At 47.1% G+C, this 25,894-nt stretch overlaps 1 protein-coding gene across 7 annotated transcripts; it reads right to left on the reverse strand.

The window, feature by feature from the left end:
* Window positions 1-3,552: 3,552 nt before the first annotated feature.
* Window positions 3,553-21,704, reverse strand: ZNF275 (zinc finger protein 275). 7 transcript variants are annotated; one of them, XM_070366528.1, is made up of 4 exons: window positions 21,395-21,704; window positions 10,718-10,825; window positions 9,835-9,919; window positions 3,553-9,539 (listed from the first exon to the last, which is right to left on the reverse strand). In XM_070366528.1, exon 4 carries the CDS (start codon window positions 9,511-9,513, stop codon window positions 8,383-8,385), a length of 1,131 nt encoding a protein of 376 aa, XP_070222629.1. In that variant the 5' UTR covers window positions 9,514-9,539; window positions 9,835-9,919; window positions 10,718-10,825; window positions 21,395-21,704; the 3' UTR covers window positions 3,553-8,382. The 7 variants fall into 7 exon arrangements, with proteins under 7 accessions (XP_070222629.1, XP_070222628.1, XP_070222634.1 ...); XM_070366527.1 differs by having other exon boundaries at window positions 10,718-10,865; XM_070366533.1 differs by having other exon boundaries at window positions 9,835-9,978; window positions 10,718-10,865.
* Window positions 21,705-25,894: the final 4,190 nt, after the last annotated feature.

Raw genomic sequence — 25,894 nt, forward strand, 5'->3', positions numbered from 1 at the left:
ATCACAAAATTGTAATAATAGTTACACTTGGAGAAAATTTCAGAATGACTGAATCTCAGAAGTTCATTCCCTGACGGTGAGATATGGGGTTTGGACTTGGCCATCTTCTGTGCCCTTCTGTCAGGCTTGGTGTTGTGAGACTTTTTGAAGTTCAAGGTCAAGAGTCCCCACCCCACACAATTCAGCATATCCCATTCAGATTTCCTGAGTGTAGGTGGCTCCTGGTCTATGTTGGGACGGTGGAGGCTTCTGAGTCAAGGCTAAGGCTGCCTGTGTTCCCATCCCCTAGGCCCTGCCACTTACCCGCCATTTCCCACTGGACTTTGAAGTGGCTGTTCTGGAACATTCGGAGGCCTGGGATGAAGCCAAGCCTGAGCAGGTTTCATGGCCCCTGACATGGCTGGGGTCTAGACCTCACCCTCCTGCCCTCACCCCTACCCGGCTAGCCGGGGTCCTCCCTGCCACCCCCGCCCTACTTTCGGAGAGTTCTGGGCTGCACCTCCCTGTGTCTCCCAGTCTGTAAAATCAGCCCCTAGCTTGGAAGGGGGGTGCGGGCCCGGGGATGGGGGATGAGGGTCGCCCTGTGCCCCAGCCCCACAGGACTGGTCTGGCAGCCAGCGTCAGCCTCCTGCCCCCACCTGCACATGCCACAGAATCCTCTGAGTGCGCCAGTCCCCCAGCTCCATGGAGATGCCCACCAGCTCCTCGTCTGCCTCCCGGAGCTGCTCCACCAGGTTGAGCAGCGTCATGGACACCACCATGGACTCCCAGGCTAGGCTGAGCCAGGGTGGTCATTGGGATGTAAAATTAACAGGACCAGAGGATGGAGGGAGGGGGATTCATTTGTTAATCTTATACACAGTGTTTGGCTCTGTAGTTTTTTTTTTTTTTTTTAAGTGAAGTGTAACCAGATTCCATTAAACTGCCCAAATCCCAGGAGCCCAGCTTGGTGAACACAGGTCCCACTTGCAGTGACGTTTTGGTTATACATCTGGCTTTCTCTGGTGCTCTGCCCCTGGGGACAGGAATTGCATCATCTCTTTTGGAGCTTGGCAAACAGAAGGTGCTCAATAAGTGCTTATTGAATGAAGCTCAGAAAAAGGGTGAGGGGTGAGGGAGTACAGGGTTTTTGTCCACTGTCCTGTCTGAAAACTTTGGGGGCCGTTTTTTATTATATATTTTAAAACATCTGAATTAAAGCAATAAATATGTGCTCAGTGGTTACAAGGTCAAACAGCTCACCAGTGGGTAAATCAGACTCACAAATGCACAAACCCAAGCAAAGCCCAAGTCCCCTCACATCCATTAATGGTGGGCAGGGCACTCTTGCCCACATGCATCTCTCCTTTCTCCCATCACCAGTGTGATGGCTTCTGCCCAGTCCTGCTAGGCCACTTCAGACTCATATCAATGATGCCCTTCAATGTGAAGCTACTGGCAGCCCAGCCGTCTCTTTTGAATGAAATGCGTTTTTAGCACAGAGCTCTGATCACGACCTGGGCCAGCAGGGTTGGTACACAGCAGATGCTCAGCTCAGCCTCTCTTGGAAGAACTGGGGAGGGTGGATCTTGAAAAAGCTCTGGAAGCATCAGGCTAGTGGGCTAGGAGACTAGGAGACTCTTGGGACTAGTCTGCATTTTAGCAGAAGCACTCCCTTTCTACTTACACACTTGCTATTGACTGAAGGTCTGTGTCTCTTCCAAATTCATACACTGAAATCCTAACCCTCAATGAGATGGGATCAATAGGTGGGGTCTTCTAGGCCAGGAAGGTCGGAGAAGGCAGTGGCACCCCACTCCAGTAAGCCTGCCTGGAAAATCCCATGGACAGAGGAGCCTGGTCGGCTGCAGTCCATGGAATCGCTGAGGGTCGGACACGACTGAGCGACTTCACTTTCACTTTTCACTTTCACACACTGGAGAAGGAAATGGCAGCCCACTCCAGTGTTCTTGCCTGGAGAATCCCAGGGATGGGGGAGCCTGGTGGGCTGCCGTCTATGGGGTCACACAGAGTCGGACACGACTTAAGTGACTTAGCAGCAGCAGCAGCAGGCCAGGAAGGTGGAGTCCCCATGAATGGAATTAGTGACCTTATAAAAGAGACCCCAGAAAGCTCCCCCACTGTTTTCAACATGGGAGGACACAGCCACATATGCATGAGGAAGCAGGTCCTCACTGGATACTAGCTCCGCCAGCCATAATTTGGACTTCCCATGCTCCGGGAACTGTGAGCAATCAACGTCTGTTGAGAAGCCACCTAGTTCATGGTATTTTTATGAAAGCAGCCTGAATGGACTAAGACAATGCCAGTGGCCCCTCTCAGGTGGTATGTGAGCTGGGCAGAAGTAGACTGGGACAGAGGGCCGTGGGTGTGAGCCTCCTTAGCAATGAGGGAGGCTCGGATGCTGGCCCATGAGGTGGGGGTCTGGGGTCAATGAACTCTCAGGTAAGACTTCTGGGAGGACTCAGAGGAGGGTGGTGTTGAGAGAAGCTCCAGGGCTCCGGAAGGCAGAGGCACTAAGAGAGGAGCAGAGATGAACACTCTCCATCCCCTACTGGAGGCCCATAGGACACCAAGATAAAAGCCCCAGCTTGTCCCCTCTCCCCGGGCCCATTCTTAACAAGTGGACCTGTGGCCTTGACTTTTGCACAAGGCAGCTTGCCCGAACAGAGCTTGCACATGTATGAAGGGAAAAGAGGTGAAATTCTTGGTGGCAAGCACATCATGATACCAGCAAAGCAAGTGAGTGGTTCAAGCAGAGATGGCTGGGCTCTTGGTTGGGTGAGGCAGTATCACACCTGCTGCCTGGAAGTTGCATTTGGGTAGAGTAATTGACAGGACCTGGGGGAAAGAAGACATAGGCCTTGCCTGTGCACCTCCAGGGAGGCAAGGTTGGTAGGTGGAGTCATGCTCCTTTCCAAAATGCAGCTCTCTCCTATTGGGGCACATTGTGGCCTGGAAGGGGCCAACCCATGCACTTCTTGGAGCCCATTTTTCACTTGGCCTTCCAGAATGGGGCAGCTGACTCCAAGGCTGAGCTCTGTTTGCATTTCAGAGGGTCAGGGAACCAGCAGCCTGTCCTCGTTGCCTGCCTTTTCTGAGGCAACAGACACTACAGACGGGGCCAGCCACTGACCACCAAGAAGACTGACCTCCCTGCTCCTGCTCCTATGCAGCCCACAGAGGCTGGACAATTCTTAAGTCTCAGAAGCCCCTTCTGTCACCCCACTTCTGATTCCTAGCTGGAGAAGCTAAGGGGAAAGCTGGTCTTCCACTTCCACCTGGAATTTAGACCCAGGGGAGAACCTCAGCTATGGTGAAGGGAGGCACCTGGCTGAATGACAGGCCCCTTCTGCCAAGGGACAGCTCGAACTTCCAGGAAGACCAACTCTCTGTCTCCAGGGAACCCCGCTTCTCCTCTAGGCATCCAGCAGGCAGTTGCAGGGCATGGGGCGAGGCAAGACAGGGGCTGGAAGTCCAGGATGTGGAGAAAAAATGGAAGAACTGATAAACCAAGCTTTGACGAAATAAGTCAAGGACAACCAATGCCATTTAACATATATTTATTGAAATCTACTCAATGCAAGGCACTGTGCTAGATCTGGAAGGGGAATCAGACAAGAAGGGCCACCCCTGTCTTCTAAGAGCTCACAATCTAACGGGTTGGGGAGGGCGGGGAGAGCAAAGCGCTAGTGCAAGGCTGATTATAGTAACTGCTGTAAAACAGACAAGTTAAGGAGACTGGGGAAGAATGAGAAAAAAGAGCCAACAACCAAAACATGAACTGGGGCAGGGCATAACGGTTCTCAGATCTGCAAGTAACACTGAACGCCATGTTTGTTTAAAGAGACCATTTCTACTTTAGAAAATAACCACCCGAACAGATGCAATGAGAACTACACATTGTAAGTATATTAGTTATCCAGAAGTTATCAGTTTCCCAATATGACAATTGGAAAGTAGCTGGAAGTAACTAGACACTTCCAAAATCAAGAATAGGGTGAGCAGTGACTTAACTCATTTCCTGGGGTAAACATGGGGTCAGGAAAGAACAATGCCCAGACAGAAAAATCACTGGTCAAACTCACTGAGACTGGGAGGCATAGATTTGTATCCATGTTAGCAAACAGAATACCACATTGAAAAGAGGTGTTTAGAACAGTCAGGTGGGGCTTGGTCTGGGGACAAGGCCTGGGTAGGACATGAGGAAAGCCAACCATGTGATTCTTCTCAGGAAGTGGACAAATGGGGAAATGCAATTGCTCTTGACAGACTGTAAAAAGCAGAGGCCTACTCAAGCTGGCTCAGGTCAAGGGGGTCTACGGCAGGGACACAAGTGGACCAGGGCAGTCGCCAGAGATCCCAGAAGGGAACTGCCAGGCTCCCTTGCAGTGCTGGGGTCAAGGCCTCTCTGAGGGTGCCCAGGAGGAGTCCATAGATCTTCAAGTTGGTGCTGCCCATCAGGGCAACTCCCCTAAATCCCAGGTGGCTCCCTCTTCCTTCCAGCACAAACTAGAAACTTCTCTGTTTTCTTATTTATACTTCACAGAGAACCCTAAAGATCTGGTCCATGTCTCCAGCTCTGTCGACCAATTACTGCCTGTGAGTCAAGTGTTCAGTTCTGGTTGAATGAACATGACCTTGACTGGGTGGAGGTCACATAACAGACAACAGGGCAGAGCCCCGGGAATGTGGAATGCAACCCCACATGACAGAGATGCCCACCAGGACAGAGTGGGGCTCATTTTGGAAACTGGAGAGTGGGTATGACACAACTAATCCACACAGTTCATCTTATTAAGCAGCAGAAGTGGTAAACAGTTACTTTCTTCTGAAAATTTCAGCAAGTATTCAAAACTTTAATAAAAGTGATGGAAGGTTTTTTTTTTTCAGAATATAAGAAAAGGACCCATTTTGAAGGACAGCTGGCATTCTACATAATCAACCTGCTCTCCATTTGCCTTGCAAAAGGAATACATGTGATTAGAAAGAAAAATGAAATGAGGTAGATACATAAATGCATAGACAAGCACACACGACAGCAAGTCTGATCACATTTTGCATCTGATGTAGCAGTAGACCTAGAGAGTCCAAGGAAATCCACCCCCTCCCCCAGGGACCCGAGGCAAACACTGAACTTGGTGCGACTACAGGACACACGTTAAAGCCACAGAGAGAGCATGGACTTCACCCGCAAACACAGTGACAGAAAAGATGTGTTCACTCCGGCGGACGGTCTGTTCAAGAGAAAATCATAGAACTGAGAATGGAACAAAGGAAAGGAGGGCATGACAAGGTGCCAAGGTGCCAAGGTGCCAGGTCCTGGCTGGGGACAAGTGGAGTGGTGTCGACGATACTAAGTTCTGAGTTAATACTGCATCTAGATCCTTCCTAAAACCCAGGCAAGACATGGCAGGCTACTTTCAGGTTGCAATGCCAGACTTGCCCCTATGGATGCCAACATTCGTTACCAAATGACAGTTGCAGCAAATACGTCATTAATAGCTTGAAAAGAGAAAACTGATGAGACAGGAAGTAGTGATTTCAGACATAGATTTACACCTACTGCAAGAACTGAGGCCCCCTAGCAGAAAGAATCGCTATGTAACAAGAGCTGTCAGCTTTTCTCCAGCCCCGGGGGTCAGGATGGAGATGTTGCAGAGAGCCACTGGTGTGACCTGGGGGAGCCATTCCAGAGTACCTCTGGCTAAGGTCACAAGGGTCACTGTGGGACCCTGCTTCCCAGCCCCGGTGGGCCTGTCAGAAGAGTGCCCTTCCTTGGCAGGCTCTCAAGCTCCCCCTCTACCCCAGGCACAGCTGCTGAGAAGTCACGCTACAGGGGCCAGGTTCTTGGCTAGCCCTTGCTGCTGTTCCTCCTGGGGGAGGCTGCTGAAAGTGAGAGCCCAGTTCCAGGATGACCAATTTCTATTTCTATGCCACATGGGCTGTCGTCAGAAGGGCATCATTGCCCTCTGAACCCTTGTTTTAACTGCCCCTCTTGGGCAAGGCTGTGGCAAGTCACAGCCCGGGCCTGGTGTAGCCATCAGAGGGGCAGGGTTGTCTCCAAGCCTTTGTTCTGTCACCCCCTCACAGATGTGGACGCAGGAGGTGACATCAGAACAGACAGGTGAATTTCCTCCTAGTCATCAAAAGTGGAAGCCACCAAACTGCTGACCTCTTTCTAGTTCCAGAATCACTCTCTAGGAAGAGGATACCATCCACGTGACAGCCATCAGTCGGTTGAGTCTTCGTGTTTGAGATGTCTGTTGGGTGGATCTGCTGCTCAGGCACTGAATCCACGCCGAGCCATGGCCAAGGCTCCCAGGAGCTGGAAGTTTGGCCAGCTGCTGCCAAGACCAAGTTTGGACCGTCCCATTGATCCTGACCCATAAGTGAGGTCCCGCCCCACTGCTGAGGCCAGGGCTATGCTGAGGAACAGTCAAGAGTGTTCTGGCCAATCCAAGATGGAAATTCCTCTTGAGTGCCTGGGTGGCCAGGTTGGATAGTCAAGTACTGCCCACATATGTGCAGAGTCTTCATCTTGGATGAGGAGTGAGCCTGCATCTCTGGCCCATTTCCATCCAGCCTGCCCACCTGGACATCCACCTTCTGGTGGGGCAGGACTTTCAACTTTTCATTTGTAATTCAATATCTAGAAGAGAATATTATCATCTCTAACTACTGAAGCAATGGAAGTTACGATTTAACTGACAACAATGAACGCTTGGATATGTAAAAATCAAAAGCTTGCAAAACAAAAATGTAATAAAACTGCTACAAAGAGCAAAGCAATAAAACTGGCAAAGAAATCATCACAATTGATATAGAAAGAACTGCTGTATAATGTCAATATATTCAAAGATAACTTGATAACTGGTCAAAGGAGATGCACATACGATCTGCATGCGAGCAAACGGAAACAGTATTTTAAGCCATCATGTGAGAGAAAGAAGATGAGACTAGGAGTCAGGAGCCCTGGGTCTATCCCCAGTTCAGATACCAGTGAGTCACAGAACAACAGCAATAACCATGGAGGTGATGGCAGATGACTTCACTGAGTGTGTACCTCTGTGCCAGGTGAGGCATCTCGGTCCTTGCGATAACCTTAAGAGGTAGTCCTGTGATCATCCTCGTTTTATAGAGGTGGAAATGGAGGATTGGAGAAGTACCATCTAGGCCCCATATCAGGAGAGGCTATTGTTCCTCAAAAGGAGGCATCACCTTATGCTTAAGTCCTTGGGATGTCATTGTTATCATGTTGATCTTCTCTCAAATACTTGATTTTAATAGTCCTGCTTGAGGATGAGACCCATTAGCCTGAAATAAACTCCAGTCGATGCTAGTTTTGGATATGCATGGAAGTCACCAGGTTGAATTGGTTTAAGAAAAAAGGATACAAAAGAAATGTAACTCAGATTCAGTACTTCTTCTTAAGAGTATGAGCTCACAATGACAAGTTTTTAATGCTTTAAAAAAGCCTTTTAAAGTTCATTTAAAAAGGAACACCTTAAGTGGGTGCATTGTAGAACTATAGGACAAATTAAAAAAGGACAACCATCATTCTAATGTTACGTGAACAGGTACTTATGGCTTGTGGGAGGTGATTTCTAGTGAGAGCCTTGTGCAGGGATTGTCACAGTGCTACGTGGCACACAGCTCATACAGATGGAAGCCACTGGATGGGCTTTGAAAATAATGACTCCAAAGGGGCTCTGAGGTTGGTGAAGATAGTGTGGTTAGAAATGCATAGGAAGAATTAGAATAAAATGATCTCATGGAGCAGAGTCAGGCAAAAAAGGAATACTTTCTAAATTAATATATTATATATAACATGTGATTTATAATAGGTATGCATAACTAAATTAATAAATTAAATATTATAAGACATTTGATTATTCTATTTACAACCCTAAAAATTTATAAATTCAAGTAGGCCAAAAACTTTGGGGTGATTGCTCTGTTAGGGAAAGTTGGGATTCACAATCTACAGATGCTGTCATTGAATAGCTCTGGGTCTCCCTTTCCCTGAAGGGGGAGCTTGGAGGAAAACAAGCATCTCCATCCAGCTCCACTTCCCACATCCAGATTTCTCTTCTCTCATTCTCCGATTCAAGACCTGTGGGTTTAAATACCTTGAAGGTACTCGAGGCCAGTTGAACCAGCCAAAATCAATCAAAATGGTAAAAGCTACTCTCGATAGGCAAAATGGGAAACATAGACACTTTATAAATTGCTGGTGGTAGTATAAATTGATTTCAACCTTTCTGAAGAGAAAATATATAAGCATTACAAAACTGTTCATCTCCTTTGACTCTGCCCTCCCCCTCTAGGGACCTGGCCCCAGCGGGAATCCGCTGCCAGCTGTGGGGCTGTGAGCCTCGCCTACTCGTGGTGGGTTGGCTGATGCTTCTGCAGTGCCGACCGCCTCTTGAACACGCGGCCACACTCGCTGCACTCACAGCGTCTTGTTCCACTGTGGGTCCTCCGATGGCGACTCAGGCCGGAGCTCCGGCGGAAGGCCTTCCCGCATTTGTCGCATTCATAGGGTTTCAGTCCGCTATGGATGCGCCGGTGTTTGATCAGGTCAGAAGGCCCCCGGAAGGCCTTGCCACAGTCGCCACAGGCGTAAGGCCGCTCCCCAGTGTGGATGCGCTGGTGCTCTAGGAGGCTGGAGCTCTGCCTGAAGGCTTTGCCGCACTGGCCACACTCGTACGGCTTCTCGCCAGTGTGGATCCGCCGATGCTTGGTGAGCTCCGAGCTCCTCCGGAAGAGCTTGCCACAGTGGGGGCAACCGTAGGGCTTTGCTCCGCTGTGGATGCGCTGGTGCTCGGCCAGGCCATTGACTCCTCGGAAGGACTTGCCGCAGTCGTCGCAGTCGAAGGGCAGGTGGCCGGTGTGTATCCGCTGGTGCTTGAGAAGTTCCTGGCGATCCAGGAAATCCCTGCTACATGTCTTACAGGCGAAGGGCTTCTCTGAAGTGTGCAGCTTCTGATGGCGGAAGAGGTGGGTATTTACCTTGAAGGAGCGGCCGCATTCCTCACAGTCAAAGGGCTTCTCTCGGCTGTGGACGCGCAGATGCTGACTGAGGCCCGCATTCTTCTTGAACCTTTTCCCGCATTCTTCACACTCGAAGGGTTTTGCCTCCTTTTCCATTTGCTCCCTATTCTCCACGGCCCCGTCGAGAACCCAGCTAGGGCCCGGCTGGGGCTCTGCAGCCACATGGCTCTTCCTGTGCTCATTTAACTCAGTCACCCCATGAAAGACCTGCCCGCAATCGCTGCACTCCCAGCCCTTCTTCTCACTGTGAATTCGCTGGTGCTGCACCAGGAGGACCTTAAGCCGAAAGGTATCCCCACACTCTTTACATGCAAAGTGATGCTCTACAGGCAAATTCTGGGGGCTTCCTCCCTTCCCCCCCGAGTCCCCATTCTGTTTGACCTCAGGGCTGGGCTCACTGGCCCTCGGGGAGCTTGTGGAAGCCATCTCCTGTGACTGTGCATTTTCATCCATCATTGGCTGTTGGGTTGCCCAGATGCTTTCTGAAATGAAAACCATAAGACACTGCAGTCTCAAGAGGAGGAAGGAATAATCACAGCAAAACGAGTGAGTGTCAACAATCACTTTGCTCCAGAGACAGCTGCTGACCAGTTGGCAGGAGGTCACCAACCAGAAATAAGGACAGTAGACAGAAAGGGCATAAGGGCCTGGTTGCTGGAAGCTCCCTCTCAAGGTGACTGAGGATCAAGCCACACCCCAAACATGTGGCTTCCTCCCCAAAGCTTCAGCTGGGCCTCCCCCATGATGCCCTGACATTTCTTCAATTTTTTTACTCACCTGAATGTTTAGCTCAATCCACGTTAGGGGATGGCTCTGACTTGCTCCAGGTGAGAGACCAAGGTGAGGGTCAAAACAGGAACTCCTTCTCATGGAAAAAGAAACAGGCAGTAGCAGCAGCCAGAGATGATATCAGGTTGGGGCCTTTGAAGGGGAAGCTTTCAATCCTCAAAGGCTGGAGTGGCTGTTCCCTTAGGCAAGTCATCCATTAATATCAAATGCCTTTCCCAATGGTCAGCTCCTTCCAGGGGCTGGATGAAGCAAGCTCTGGGTCTATCCACATAGAGCACCAGGTCGTCTTCCTGGGGGGTGGATCCTCCCTTTCCCCTGTCCACTCTCTTTAAGGTCTGCACACTGAACTTGGGGTCCTTCCATAACTATCAAAGCTGATCCCTGGCAGTCTCTCCTCCTAAGAAGCCTCCCCACCTCACACATGCAGCCCCTTGTGGTGCTAAGGAGCTTGCCATGTCAGCCTCTCTCAACACATATATACCTGTGGTGGATTCATTATGATATTTGGCAAAACTAATACAATTATGTAAAGTTTAAAAATAAAATAAAATTAAAAAAAAACAACAGTAAACTACAATAAAGTTCCCATACAATTTACATAATTTGTGGGTTAAAAAAGTATTTCATTATGGTGGCCAGTTTGTTCTAACTTCTTTATAAGCCGTTATGAGTTGGGAGGGATACCCGCTACTTTGACAGGTTGTGTGTAGCAGACCCTCTGTATTTCCTTACAGCCTATTCCCAGGGAGCATAAGCTGGAAGTTGGGCCTGTGTGGGACTAGACTGTCAGGTGTCCCCTTATCCCACTCCCAGCTCCGTAGGACCACGAAGCTGGTGGCAAATCTTGTGGAAGGGCTGGGGTCATCCTTACCCACAGATATCACGTTTCTTCAATATGCTGAGGTCCTCTGCTCAGGGTCCAGCTTCAATCACTCCGTTTGATGAGGTATTGTGCCACATTACCAAACGTCACTGAATCCTGAAAGAATTCCCAGGAACAATCTGTCTTTCCATCCATTCTAGAATGAGGCAAGGGCAATGTCAGTAACCCCAGGGATGAGAGGTGAGAGTCTAGAGTGAGTATACATGCGAACATGGAAATCTAAGTATAAGCCTCAAGAAGTCCTAGAAAGAGAACCTGACCATGTGCCAGGAGACCTGGGCTGTGGCCCTGGCTCCCATTGTCTTCCCAAGGGACGTTAGCTCAATCACTTTCGGGTACTGAAACTCAGCTCCCCAACTGGGATGATGGAAATTACAAACCCAGCAGGTATCAATTCCTTGGCAGACTCTGGGGAGAGAAGCAGAAAGAGGGAGGAAAGATAGCAGCTGGGGTTCAGGCCCAGTTGTGTGTTATGCTGGGGAAAGAAGCAGAGACCAATACTAGAATCAGGAAGCAGGGACAGATTCCCAAGCTAGGCTGAGGGAAGCACAGCTCATCTGAGCCTCAAGCACTCCAAGGGGGCATTGCCAGGACTTGGTTTCCCAGGAATGGTAAGGACTTGGGCAGGACTTGACTTCTTGGGTAAGGGCCAGACCCTGGGTATCAGGGGGAGCTAATGAAAGTGGAAAGAGCCACGAGTGACAGCAGCCCTGCCTCTGGGTCCCGTGGGATGAGACTGGTGATTTCCTTTTCACTTGTTTTAAATCTTGAGTCTTCTCTTGCACAGAGGTTGACTGACAAACTAGAACATGGACATACTAAGAAAACATATCCCAAATAGTGGGGAAACTGGGCTGGCAGAGAACTGATACAGGCAGCCCAGAGAGAATCCAGACAAGACAAATGAATGTTAGCCCAGGCACAGAGAGAAGACAAACTCAGACTGAAAGCCAGTGGCAGGAATATTGGCTCTCAGAGACAGGTCGGCCATAGGCCTCCTAGCAGTAGGCCTTGGAGAGTTTCATGCTCACACTGCACAGGAAGGCAGTGTTCCCCAAAAGAACATCAGAACAAATAACTGGGAAGTGAGAGATCTTTTTCAACTTTGTAGGGGCAACAAAGAAACAGAATGGGCTACTAAAGGGAAGGGAACAGGAGCAAGGGCTTCCTGACTAGCAGTAAGGCCCTCAAAAGTCCATACTCCACCACACCGAAACAATTCATCAGGTGACAGCTTGCAGAGAAGAACATTTCTGTGATATATTTGACAAAATGAAAAGTTGAACAATAGCTGGAAAAAGACACCTCAAAAAAAATATCTTCAAAGACTAAGTTGCTAAATAAAAGATCTGAACCACATGTGCAAGTTGCCTTTTTCTTTCAGATCCCACCACAGGTGTGTCTGCATCACAGACTGCCCACTTCAGTGAGTTCACAGAAACAGGAACCCAGTTTCTGTTCTGCTATCAAGTCAATTTGGTTCATAGTTAAATGAAGAGAAAGCATTTTTACACTAGCTCAAGGATTACAGAACCCAGGTACTCCAGAAATAGTTTTTCATAAAATTAGATGTTATATTAAAAGGGATGGACAGAGACTTCCACTTTTGGCCATGATGGAATAACAAGGAACAGATTTAATGTCTTATAAATAAATACAAAACTGGACAAAATAGATGTGAATCAACAGTTTAAGTATTGGACAGCAGACAGCACAGGATGATGATCCTTGAGAGAAGAGAAACAAATAATATAAGCTTTATCAGTGTCCTAGATACCTTCCGGAGGCAATTTCCAGATTTAGATTACAGGGAAAGGGGGACCAAACAGAGCTTGGTGGCTTTATTACCAACACAGACCAGAATTCAGGGAAGCTAAGGCAAAGCAGAGTTCCAGAAACGAGGGAGCTATGCAGAAAAAAGAGCTCAAAAAAATCTGCACAAGATTCCCCTTGAGTCTTTCCTGACCACTAAGCCATGCATGCATACAATAAAACTCACAAAGACTAGGAAAACAATGACCAGGAAGTTGTAAGTTGAATAATTCCTAAGACACACAAAGGTAGGGAGATATTCAGGGTCCAACCAACCAGAGTATAGTTCTTAGTGATCATCTGGGGTATTCAGTAGAGAATCAGAGAGGCCATGCTTTAGTAGCAGGACTGATTTATCCCTGGAGCCAGAGTGACCCTGGATCTGCTCTAGAAAAACATAAAAATAGGGCTTGAAGGGATGAAACTATTCCATAAGCAACTACCTCCAAAAACAAAGTCTAACTCTTTTCACAGTGAAACAACAAAATCCAGACATTCAACAACATAATCTCTACAATGTTCAACATCCAATAAATAATTAAGTAAATGCCAAGAAGCAGGGAAAAAATGTGACTCATGGAAAGGAAAATAGAAACACCCAGAAATGATCGCTGACAGACAAGGATAACAGCTAGTTTAACAATGTATAACTATTTAAAGAAAAACAGGAACATAATGAAAGAAATGGATGATAAAAACAAAAACTGAATGGGACTTACTGAGGTGAAAATTGTAACATTTAAAATGAAAATTTCACTGGATGTGCTTAACAGCAGATTAGATGCAGCCTTCTCCCCCTGCCCCAAAGGATTAGGAAATCTGAAGACCTAGCAATAAAAATTATCCCAAATGAAGATCAGAAAGAAAAAAATATTTAACAGTGTTTCATTGACTTGGAGATAACAAAAAGTGGTCTAACACACATATAATTGGAATCTGAGAAGATGAGGAAAAGCAGGGGCGGATAAAAGTATAATTGAAGAAATAATGGTTAAAATTTATTATTTTCTAAATTGGATAAAACCTATATCCAAGAAGCCCAATCACCCCCTAGCAAGACTAAACAAACACACAAAAAACAAAACCAGAAAAAAACCCCACACTTGTACACTAAGACACATCATAATCATATCGCTGAAAACTAGTGATAAAGAAAAAATCTTAAAGTAGCCAGAGAATAAAAGATGTTGTATACAAAGGAGCAAAGATAATAACTGCTGACTTCTTATCAGAAAATGTGCAAGCCAGAAAACAACTTCATGACATTTTTAAAGTGCTAAAGGGAAAAAAAAAAAACATGTCAACCAAGAATTTGATATTTAGGGAAAGTATCCTTCAAAAATGAAGGCAAAAAACAAGCTTTTTTAGACAAAGAAAAGCTGAAAGAATCTGTCACCAGCAGATCCACACAAGACGTATTTAAGAAAATTCTTCAGGTGAAGGAAATGGTACCAGATGGAAACTTGGATCACAAAGGAATGAAGAACACCAGGAACGTAAATATGTGCTGAAATATAGAACACTTTTACATCTTTAAGAGAAAGCTGAACATTTAGAGAAAAAAATAGTAAGGTAGTATGGAGTTTATAGGGCTTCCCTGGTGGCTCAGTCGTAAACGATCCACCTGCTAAAGCAGGAGACGCAGGTTCAATCCTTGGGTTGGGAGGATCCCTGGGTTGGGAGGATTCCCCTGGAGAAGGAAATGGCAATCCACCCCAGTATTCTTGCCTGGGAAATCCTATGGACAGAGGAGCCTGGCAGGCTACAATCTATGGGGTTGCAAAAGAGTTGGACACAACTTAGCAACTAAACAAAACCAACAATTGGGGTTTATAAGATATATAGAAATAAAATGTAAGACTGTGCTTTAGGAAGCCCTCCAAGCCTCTGATACATGGCAGTAGTGGAGATAAAATACAATTCTAAAAAAATAATCCAAAAGTAGGTTAAAAAAACAGATGAAAAAGAACAGTTAGGGCAAGCAGAAACAAACAGCAAGAGGCAAATGTAAACACAACCATATGGATAGTTAAGTTAAATATAAATGGACTAAACACACACCAATTAATTTGTAGAGACTATCAGATTGTATTTTTTTAAAAAAGAAACTCAAGTATGTGCTTGACGTCTACAAGAAATTTTAAAGTTAAAGACTTTAAATGTAAAGAGAGAGATAGGTTAAAAGTAAAAGGATGGAAAACAATACAGTATAACCAACATGAAGAGTGTCAGTAATCCCAATGTCATAAAAACAAGAGGGAGACCTTCCTGAAGAATCCTAGAACTCAGAGCAGGAAGAAAACTGGAGAGCTCAAGCATAAAATCAGTAGGTTGTAAGGGACAAGAAAAAAAACATAGGACAAAAGATAAATAAGTAAATGAAAAGGAAAAAAAAATCAACAGGTGGCCAATACAGCATGATACACAGCAGATTACAAAAATTTGAATCCTCCATCAAAGAAGATTATAGACAGACAGTAGCTGTTTATTAAAAAATCACAGACTGTAGAGGAAGGGGAAAGAACAGTATACATTTGCATTTTAAGGAAAAAAAGGAATAAACAGAGTGACTCACAGCTAATGAGCACATCGAGACTGCAATGTGCACCACCCTGGGGTAGAGTCCAGGTCTAGAAAGGTCTTCAGGTTTCTGTTTCTGTCATGAATGTTTAGTAACCAAGCTGCATTTCTTTAGTAACCAGAAAGGAACAACAATTTTAAAAGATTTCAGTAGACTTTGGGTAAGAAGGATGCTCAGCATATGAGAAGACAGGGCCAAGGCCAAGAAGACAAGAGGGAATAGTCCTTGAAGCTGGGCAATGTCCTGAGGTGCCCACACAGGCAAGCCACAACAGAGCAGGGCTGGCAGGAATGCGTGGGCAGTCCCAGAAAGCTTAGAGGCAGGTCCATGGGATTGTGAATTCCTGGGATCATCCCCCCAAACTATTAGCAATATGACAGGTGTGAGGGAAGGCTTCCTTTGGCTCCAAAGTCCACAGAAACTCTACTTCCATCTTGAAATGACTCCCCAGTGTGTGAGAGAAGCCCTAGGTGCCCAGCAGCCAAGCCTTCTGTAACCCACTGTCCCCTAGGCAGGGCTTCCTTCTTCCTGGCATACATTTGATATTTGGTTTGACCTTGGCTTCCAATACAAAATGAACCGGTCATTGATTATTTACATAGTTCATTCTAAAAAATTCACTTCTTATTGACATTGAGGTTTTGTTGTCAAATGGAATGAAGAGGAAAACATCTCACCTTCACCTTCTGAGCAAGATGGTCTGTTACAAGCCTTGCCTGACTACCCTCAGGCCAGAGACCTAAGGCCTTAACCCACTCCAAGGCCCTGGCTGAGCCCACCAGACCCATACATCTCAGTCAGTCCTTCCAGACACTCAGTTTTCATCCCATCCTAAATATACCAAGGCAATAATCCCGAGAGCCTCTGAACCTGCCTCAAGTGGCTCCTTCGAAGAATTCGGGCCTCACTCAAGTGCCACCTCCTCCAAATGTCTTCACTCTCCAGCTCCATCACATACTTACAATACTTTTCACTACCTAAAACTTACCCTCTGAAATTGCTTGTTTTTACCTGATTCTCCCTGGGGAAAATGTCACCTCTCACAGGATAGGGCCCTTCTCTTTCTTGGCCAACCCCGAATCCCCAGCATTCAGGGGGCAGTAGCTCTTAGCACTCAGTGGACATGTGACACCCTGTGAGGGAGGGGTGAGTTACATAACTTTCATTAACAGAGCACCTACTATGCATTTGGCACTGTGCTTCTCCCTTCACAGGCTTCCCTAGTGGTGCACTGGTAAAGAATGCACATATCAATGCATGAGACGCAGGTTCAATCCCTGGGTCGGGAAGATCCCCTGGAGGAGGGCATGGCAACCCACTCCAGTATTCTTGCCTGGAGAATCCCATGGACAGAGGACCTGGCGGGCTACAGTCTGTGGGGTCACAAAGAATTGGACATGACTGAAGTGGCTGAGCACGTAGATACTTCTCCTTTAAATGTGCGAAGAGTCAGACACAACTGAGTGACTGCCTCCATTTTACCGAGAAGGAAGAAACGGATCTGAGGGGTGAACTAAATTGTCTAAGGTCTAGCTCCCAAGATTTGAGGCATTTTGAGCCACACCAGAGAAGAGAGAGAAGTAATCTGCCACAAAGTAATACCTAACACTGGGCCTTGTCCAAAGGCCAGGCTACTGTGTCATCGAAGCCTAATGGTATGTATGGGTTTAGGGGACTTGCTTTCAGTCCCATGCACAAAAGATACATACATCATTCTTTCATTCACAGTTTTTCCAAGCCATCCATGCTTAATTGAAAAGGTCCTCCTGAAAAGTTCCCATTTAATTGAGCAGATCCTACCAAAGTGTATTCACTTAATTGGCATGAAGTCCTGGAGATACAACCCCCAAGTGAATTGTTAATTATCTTCTCCAGTGTAGCAACAGGACTGGCCCTTCCTGTACCAGGCTTGCCCAGGGGACTTAACCCAACTGCACTTCAGATCACCACCCACAGTGACAAGAGACTATGGACACATGGAGACCGTGACAGACAGAGGCCATTTCAAAGGTGTCTATAAAAATGGGAGGGGAAAAGTGAGCCCTGCTTTCATAAAAGGAAGCTAAACTCTACATAATGAATCAGGTATATTGGGGAAAACGTTTACGAGACACAAAGGAAGATCATTTAAAAATGATCCACTGCAGTTAAAAATAGAATCATCATCAATCCTGAAAACAATCTGATAATTCAGAAGCTATGTCACCCAACCACTCCACTTTAAAATGGTGGAACTAATCTGGAAAAGAAGCTGGACTCCATGACACAGGTGTCTACTGCCTTCCAAAGGTGGACCTTGTGAAATCAAGGTCAAATCGATTCCAGGCACAATATGAAAACCATTGTCATGTACTCAATGGATACACAGGGAGATCCTGACCTTGAACATGAGGCACTTTCACTCACCATGGACAAGCATACCCAAATCTTATAAGTGCACTCCTTTGCCCAACCAGGAAAGAGAAGTTGGTAGAAAGACTTTGGGAAAACAAATCTTGGCCTTTTAATATAAACAATATTATCTTTCTTCTTTAAGCAAGATCTTTAGTGTAGTCTAACAACTCCATGCTCCCAGAGAATAAAGACTCTATCAGGTTGACTGCGGATTCTACCCTGGAGCTAGCCAAGTGCCACAGACTCTGCAGCTGCTTCACAGACACATTTCTGAAACATCATGCTTCCTAAAAACTGAGAGTTCATGTCAGTGAATAAAGGTTCCTGATATGTGCTTTAGACGGCAATGTAAATTTTAACCAACTTATTTAAATCCAATTTTCTGTATCCAATCAGAAATACTGAAAACCAAAACAATCATTTCACCCTGATTTGAAAGAACAGAAATTAACAGCTGAATTTAATGGAGCCAAAAGCCAACATTTGTCACAAAAGCAGGGAATACTTTAGTGTCTTCTGGTCACTTTGGAGCTCGGGACCCCTACTGAGGGTGTCTGGTTACTAGGAAAGGTCACTTCTGAGCCTAAGAGATCAGCAGTAGACTGATTTCATGGCACAAGTAGCCAGGGTGCCTCCTCAGCAGGTGCCAGCCTTCTCTGGGCAATGGGTGCAGGGGAGAGGGAGCAAAGCCACGCAAACTAGAACTGGCAGCTTCCAGAAACTTCAAAGAGGTGCCAGAAGCACCTGATCTCCTTGGAACATCTAGATAAGGACTGAAGCAGAATGTCCCCATACCCTAAAAGATAACAGGTGGCTCACAGTGTTCAATTCAGTTGTGGGCCACAGCAAAAATGCCCTAGAGGGAATATTTATAGATCACATGAGAGACTGCACTTTCTATCATCTAATTCAGATAGGTGCCTTCAGCTCCCTCTCCCATCACTAACCCTAACCCTAACCCTAAATCATCCTATTTATCACCTGGATTCCCAATTCTCCTTGCTGGATGTCTGTTCTCCCTTGAGTTGTGCTCTCAGATCAATAGAACTATATCTGGACAAAGATCGCCCAACAGCACTGGCTTCCAGAACCAAAATAATACTTCTCACCACCTTGCATCCCCATGGGGTCTTCTAACAGCATGGCCAGCTTTAAGGCCAGCAGACCTGGTCTATAAACATCCAGACTTACCCAAAAGAGACATACAGAGATGGCATCATGTCTCAGAAAAATTCTGAGCGATTACTCAGGCAGGTAAAGTCCTACCTGTTGGACTAAAATAATTTGGGAAGACAGAACTTGGGCACACCTTCTTGGAACGTGTCTTTTTGGGTCACAAGTGTTCAAAGGACAGGCTGTGAGACTGAATACACTGTTGAGACACCAATCCACCCAAGTCCGGCAATTCTGGGATGCCAAGGGCCTGAGCTCTCAACCTGTCGGGCCAGGCTGTGGCTACAACGCCCATTTGGGCTCACCTTGTACTGTGCACATGCACTGCTACTAGAAGTGAATCCTAAAGGGCCAACAGAGAGGGTGTCTCACCAGGAAAGTCTGTTTCTCTCGGGATGTTTGTGTCTGTGTGTGCCTTTTTCTGTGTGCGTGGGTGGGAGGCATCTGTCTCTGTCTTCCCCAGTTTTCCTCTCTTACTCTGCCTGGGCACCTGCCCCTCTCTATTTACGTTTCCATTTTCTTTGCCTTCTATAAAAAGCTAGAAGGTGGACCAGAAGGGGATTTTGTAGTGCTTGTTGTACTTAATTGAGGGAAGGTTTATGTTCCCATTTCCCCAAGAAAATGCATGCTATCTTACTGAAAATGAAAATAAATTGTAAGTATAGCTTCATTTAAGTTACACTGTCCTGGATATGAATGATTCTAAATGGGGATGGGGGATGCTGTGCAAATACCAAGGGGCCCTGGGCCAGTTGTGGAGCCCAAGCAAATTAGGGCCAGAGCTAGATGGGTGCGTTAGACCCTTGGCTTGGGGTGTGCTGATGACTCAAGGGGCAGAGTAGCAGGTGTAGGTGGGGACGAGAAATCTGCATTTTCAACCAGCACTCAGGAGACTGGGATGCAGACTTGTGCCTTGTTAACATTGAGCCCATCTAGAATCTGGAGGCTTCCTCACCTCCAGCACTCAGCAGACAGGTTTCTGGCCCATGAGCCTCTTGAATGGGATGCCACTCTCTGCTGACTGTCAGATTTCTGGGCAGGGAATTCACACTTTCTAGTGATTTTCTAGGAGAAGGCAATGGCACCCCACTCCAGTACTCCTGCCTGGAAAATCCCATGGATGGAGGAGCCTGGTAGGCTGCAGTCCATGGAGTCGCTAAGAGTCAGACACGACTGAGTGACTTCGCTTTCACTTTTCACTTTCATGCACTGGAGAAGGAAATGGCAACCCACTCCAGTGTTCCTGCCTGGAGAATCCCAGGGACAGTGGAGCCTGGTGGGCTGCCATCTATGGGGTCCCACAGAGTTGGACACGGCTGAAGTGACTTAGCAGCAGCAGCAGCAGCAGCAGTGATTTGCTAAGGGGTCTCTCACCCAAAGAAGGCTGAAAATCAGTGTTCAATAGAATTCTAAATGCAGATCCTAAGACATTTTGAGAGAATGTATTGGACTGCGCCAGGTACTGTGCAAGCTGCTTCGACTTAAAGGCCCAGTTGGGGAGGGAGGATGGGGGATGGGATGAGGCAGCATTAGCACCTAGAGGGAGTGCTGTTCTAGCAAGCCCATCTGAAATCCTTTGGTAAAAGAAAAATGTCAAGTCTGAGGTTGAAGAGGAAATATTTCACTGACCAAGGAGCCTAGAGGGGGCTGATGGCCCCGGGTTGGGCCAACGCTGGCTGGAGGGTGTCAATTGGAACAGGGTGGGACCTCTGGGAACAGGGCCAGTGGCGGGGGTGGGAGGCGGTGGTGGTGGTGGTGGTGAAAGGGACCATGGGCTTTCTGCCGCAGGCGACTGTGTTGTGAGGGAGGATGGAAAAAGACATGTAATTAATCAACCAAATATAGACTAGTTCAGTTCAGTTCAGTTCAGTCGCTCAGTCGTGCCCGACTCTTTGCGACCCCCATGAATCGCAGCACGAGGCCTCCCTGTCCATCACTAACTCCCGGAGTTCACTCAAACTCATGTCCATCGAGTCGGTGAGGCCATCCAGCCATCTCATCCTCTGTCGTCCCCTTTTCCTCCTACCCCCAATCCCTCCCAGCATCAGGCAGCAAAGGAGTTTGGTGGTGGGCACTGGAGACTGAGATGTAGCCCGAGAAGGGCGACAGAAAAACCTCTTTTCAGATCCAGGGCCTTGGGCTCGTTTTCACCCAGCAAGGGCTGCCCCTCCCCCTCCCTCACAGCCCTTGGGCTGTAGGCTACCCCCTCACCCTCCCTGCCAAGCGGAGGCTCGACCCCTTCCTAAAAGGAAAAGAGGGACTCCGCCTGCAGGAACCGTCCCCAGTACAGCAGGAACTGTCCCCAGTACAGCGTCTCTGGCTGCTGTTCAACCTCTCCCCCAGATAGGGGGAAAAGCCCTTTAACACACACTCCCCCACACAACGCCCTCTTCCAGTCGGCCTTCTCCGCGCTTGGGGCGGGAGATCTCCCTCTTTTCATAGTGGCCGGTTCCCATCCCCTAGTGTCACCCCCAAAGCAGCGTAGGCCTCGGCACGTCCAGCGATTCCCGCCCCTAACCATCGCCCCCTGCCCGCCGCGGGAAGGCCTTCAGCCTCCTCATACCCACCATCTCGGACCCATGCCCCTCTCCAGCTGGCCCCAGGGCAGAGCAGCTTCCCGAGGCAACACAAACGCTCCTCCCCAACAAGGCTTGGCCGCCTTCTGCCCCCCCCCCCCGCCCCCGCACACTTTCTGGAACACTCACCCCAGTTCTGCACACTCTCCTGGGCCGCCCCCTGCACATCCTCCCGGGGCCCAAACGATCACCCGGGCCCCGCACATTCATCCGCGGTCCCCAGCACATCCTCTTGCGGCCCGCACGCTCATCCTGGCCTCGCGCACCCTCCCGGGCCCCGCGCACATCCTCTTAAGGCCCGCACGCTCACCCTAGCCTGGCGGCGGCCGACGCGCGGCCCTTGACGGAGCAGCGCTGGCGAGGCCCAGGCCTCGCGTGGCAGGAAGCGCCACGGAGCAGCTAGCGCACTGCTGAGCCTAGCAGCCCAGCGGCGCGTTTCCGGAGCCGCAGGCGCCGCCGTGGGTAGTGGGAGGGCGAGGCCCCGCCCCGACTTCGGCCCCGCCCGGGCCGCCGGTCCCGATTGGCCCGGAGAGGGGGCGGGACGGGAAGGGGGCGTGGCTAAGCCCGGGTTTAGGGTCAGGCCAGACCCCGGGGGAGCAGCAGCGCAGGCAAGAAGCTTCGGTGGAGGCAGGAGGCGTGGAATGAGAGTACTAATGAGTGAATGAATGAGTGAACTAGCGAATGAACTGACAAGCCTACGAAGGAGGGAACGAAGAAATGGACAGGACCCCTCCCTCTTGGGCGCCTTTAGAACGGGAATATGGGTGGGGGGGATGAGAAGGGAGGGCGAGGCAGAGCAAAGCCAGCCTCCACTGGAGGGATCAAAGTGGCTCACTCATTCATGCAAGGTTTCGTGAGCCCTAGCAATGCCACATACTGAGACTACAACTGTGAGTGAAACCAGGCTACATCCTTGCTATCAGGGGTGCGTGCATTCGGTTCCCAAGGGCTCCTGTGAATGTGTGTGTGCTTGGGTGTGTGTGTACGTGTGTGCCCATGTGCTGGAGTAAAGATGGAAGGGAAACACATTTGAGTAAATTTCAAAATAGCAGGTCATACTATGAAAAGAACAGGATTCTTGGATCAGGGGTGTTGCAAGTATTGACAGCTGCTTCCAGATGAATATCTGCCATTCAACAAAGATCTAAGAAGCTGCAGTGCTCTGCAGTGTTCTAAGCCCACCCATACTTTCTTGAAGATTCCTGTTTCATAAAGGTCATATAACAATAATAAACAAGGGTTAACAAACAACGCGTAAGAATAAGAACTGTGAAGAACATCATTTAGGGTGGTGTTTGGGAGTGGTGGGAGGGAAACTTCAGTGAGGCTATGGTTGATATGAGACTTGAATTACAAGAAGAACTCAGCGTGAAGGTTGTTGATAGGAAGAGCATCAAAAGGAACAGCAAGTGCAAATTCCCTGTGATAGGAACCAATTAGGCATATTCTAGTATCAAAAGAAAAATGTTGGAGTAAGCCAAGGGAAAAAGAGCCACACTGAAAGATGAAGCTGGGCACTGAAACTGAGTTTGAAGGACACAGTCTAACTTTTCATTTTTTATTAATATACCTTTATTTTATTAGTGATAATGATTATAACCAACTTCTTAAATATTCTTGTAGCAATTTTATTTACTACATGCTGCCTTTCTTATTTACCTTACACATTTTATTATGAAAGCTTTGCAACATACAGATCAATTGAAAGATGTGTACCCATGTACCAACCACCAATATTGTACAATTAGCATTATGCCATACTTGCTTGATTGCATGGTCATCCTTATATTACCAATCCATTTCAAAGTAAGTTGCAGACATACAAGCACGCTTCACACCTTAACACTCCAGCCTGCATATCATTACCTAGAGCTGCATGGCATTACCTAGCATACCTGTTTACTGCATAGCATTACCTCAGTTCAGTCACTCAGTCATGTCCGACTCTTTGTGACTCCATGAACCACAGCATACCAGGCCTCCCTGTCCATCACCAACTGCCAGAGTCTACCCAAACCCATATCCATTGAGTCAGTGATGCCATCCAACCATCTCATCCTCTGTTGTCCCCTTCTCCTCCTGCCCTCAAACTTTCCCAGCATCAGGGTCTTTGCAAATGAGTCAGCTTTATGCATCAGATGGCCAAAGTACTGGAGTTTCAGCTCCAACATCAGTCCTTCCAATGAACACCCAGGACTGACCTCCCTTAGGATGGACTGGTTGGATCTCCTTGCAGTCCAAGGGACTCTCAAGAGTCTTCTCCAACATCACAGTTCAAAAGCATCAGTTCTTTGGTGCTCAGCTTTCTTTATAGTCCAACTCTCACATCCATACATGACTACTGGAAAAACCATAGCCTTGACTAGACTGACCTTTGTTGACAAAGTGATGTCTCTGCTTTTTAATATGCTATCTAGGTTGGTCATAACCTTCCTTCCAAGGAGTAAGCGTCTTTTAATTTCATTGCTGCAATCACCATCTGCAGTGATCTTGGAGCCCAGAAAAATAAAGTCAGCCACTGTTTCCACTGTTTCTCCATCTATTTGCCATGAAGTGATGGGACCGGATGCCATGATCTTAGTTTTCTGAATGTTGAGCTTTAAGCCAACTTTTTCAGTCTCCTCTTTTACTTTTCATCAAGAGGCTCTACCTAGCATTACCTAGCATACCTGTTTACTGTTATTTTCTGTTTTTTGGAGGTAAAATTTACATACAGTGAAATGCCCAAATTTTAAGTGCCCCATGCAGTGAGTTTTGACAAACATACTCTAAACTCTTGTCAGGATACTGAACATTATCAACATCCCAGAAATTTCCCTTGTGCCCATTTCCAGTCAGTGTGTGTGTGTCATCAGTTGTTAAGTCATGTCTGACTCTGTGGGACCCCATGGACTGTAACCCACCAGGTTGCTCTGCCCATTGGATTTTCCAGGCAAGAATACTGGAGTGGGTTGCCATTTCTTCCTCCAGGGGATCTTCTTGACCCATGGATCAAATCCACATCTGTGTCTTCTGCATTGGCAGGCCGATTCTTTACCACTGAGCCACCTGGGAAGCACTTTATTCACCATCAGTTCCCACCACAATTCAACATAGGGGCAACTGGTGTTCTAAATTTTTTCCATCTTACATTACTTTCACCAATTTGAGAACTTCATATAAATGGAATCACATGGTATGTACTATTTTGTGTCTGTCATGTTTGCCTCTTTGCAACCCCATGGACTGTAGCCCATGAGACTCCTCTGTTCATGAAATTCTCCAGGCAAGAATACTGGAGTGGGTAGCCATTCCCTTCTCCAGGGGATCTTCCCAACCCAAGAATTGAACTCAGGTCTCTTGCATTGCAGGCAGATTCTTTACCGTCTGAGCCAACAGTGTCTGGTTTCCTTCATTCAGTATGATGATTTATTTATGTTGTTTAAAGTGTTGCTTCTTTCCTTTAATTACTGAGTAGTATTCCATCTTGTGAGATGCCAGGCTGGATGAATCACAAGCTGGAATCAAGACTGAGAAATATCAACAACCTCAGGTATGCAGATACCACTCTAATGGCAGAGAGTGGAGAGGAACTAAAGAGCCTCTTGATGATGGTGAAAGAGGAGAGTGAAAAAGCTGACTTGAAACTCATCATTCAAAAACCTAAGATCATGGCATCCAGTCCCATCACTTCATGGCAAATAAAAGGGGGAAAAGTAGCAGCAGGGGCATATTTTATTTTCTTAGGCTCCAAAATCATTGTGGAAGTTGACTGAAGCCGTGAAATGAAAAGATGCTTGCTCCTTGGAAGGAAAGCTATGATAAACCTAGACAGCTTATTAAAAAGCAGAGACGTCACTTTGCAGACAAAGGTCCACATAGTCAAAGCTATGGTTTTTCCAGTAGTCATGTACAGATATGAGTGTCGAACCATAAAGAAGGCTGAACACTGATGAATTGATGTCTTTGAATTGTGGTGCTGGAGAAGACTCTTGAGAGTCCCTTGGCAGCAAGGAACACAAGCCAGTCAATCTTAAAGGAAATCAACCTTGAATATTTATTGGAAGGGCTGATGCTGAAGCTCCAATCCTTTGGCCACCTGATGTGAAGAGCCGATTCACTGGAAAAGACATTGATCCTGGTAATGACTGAGGGCAGAAGAGAAGGGGATGACAGGATGAGATGGTTGGATGGCATCACCAACTCAGTGAACATAAATCTGAGCAAATTCCAGGAGATAGTGAAGTTCAGGGGAGCCTGGCATGCTGCAGTCCATGGGGTCACTAAGAGTGAGACATGACTTAGTGACTGAACAACAACAGTATCCCATTGTCTGAATATATTTGAGTTGATTTTTATTCATTCACTAGTTTATGATCTGAGCTGTTTCCATTTTGGAGTGTTATAAATAAACTTACATGAACACTTGTGTACAACCTTTTGTAAACATATGCTTTCATTTAGTTGGATAACTACCTAGAAAGGGAACTGCCACAAAGGAGAATTGTTTTATAAGAAACTGCCAGAATATTCTCTGAAGTGGTTGTACAATTTATGTTCCCACCAGATATGTGTGAGAATTCCTTTTCAATCCTCCTCTGCATTTGGGGTTGTCAGCCTTTATTTTTAGCCATTTAAGTGTGTATGAAG

The sequence above is a fragment of the Bos mutus genome, chromosome X, assembly GCF_027580195.1.
Source record: "Bos mutus isolate GX-2022 chromosome X, NWIPB_WYAK_1.1, whole genome shotgun sequence".
Taxonomy (NCBI): Eukaryota; Metazoa; Chordata; class Mammalia; order Artiodactyla; family Bovidae; genus Bos; species Bos mutus.

What these genes read in the sequence shown, in the direction of transcription:
- ZNF275 (XM_070366528.1), bottom strand. Translation starts at nt 9,513, where the DNA reads ATGATGGATGAAAATGCACAGTCACAGGAGATGGCTTCCACAAGCTCC.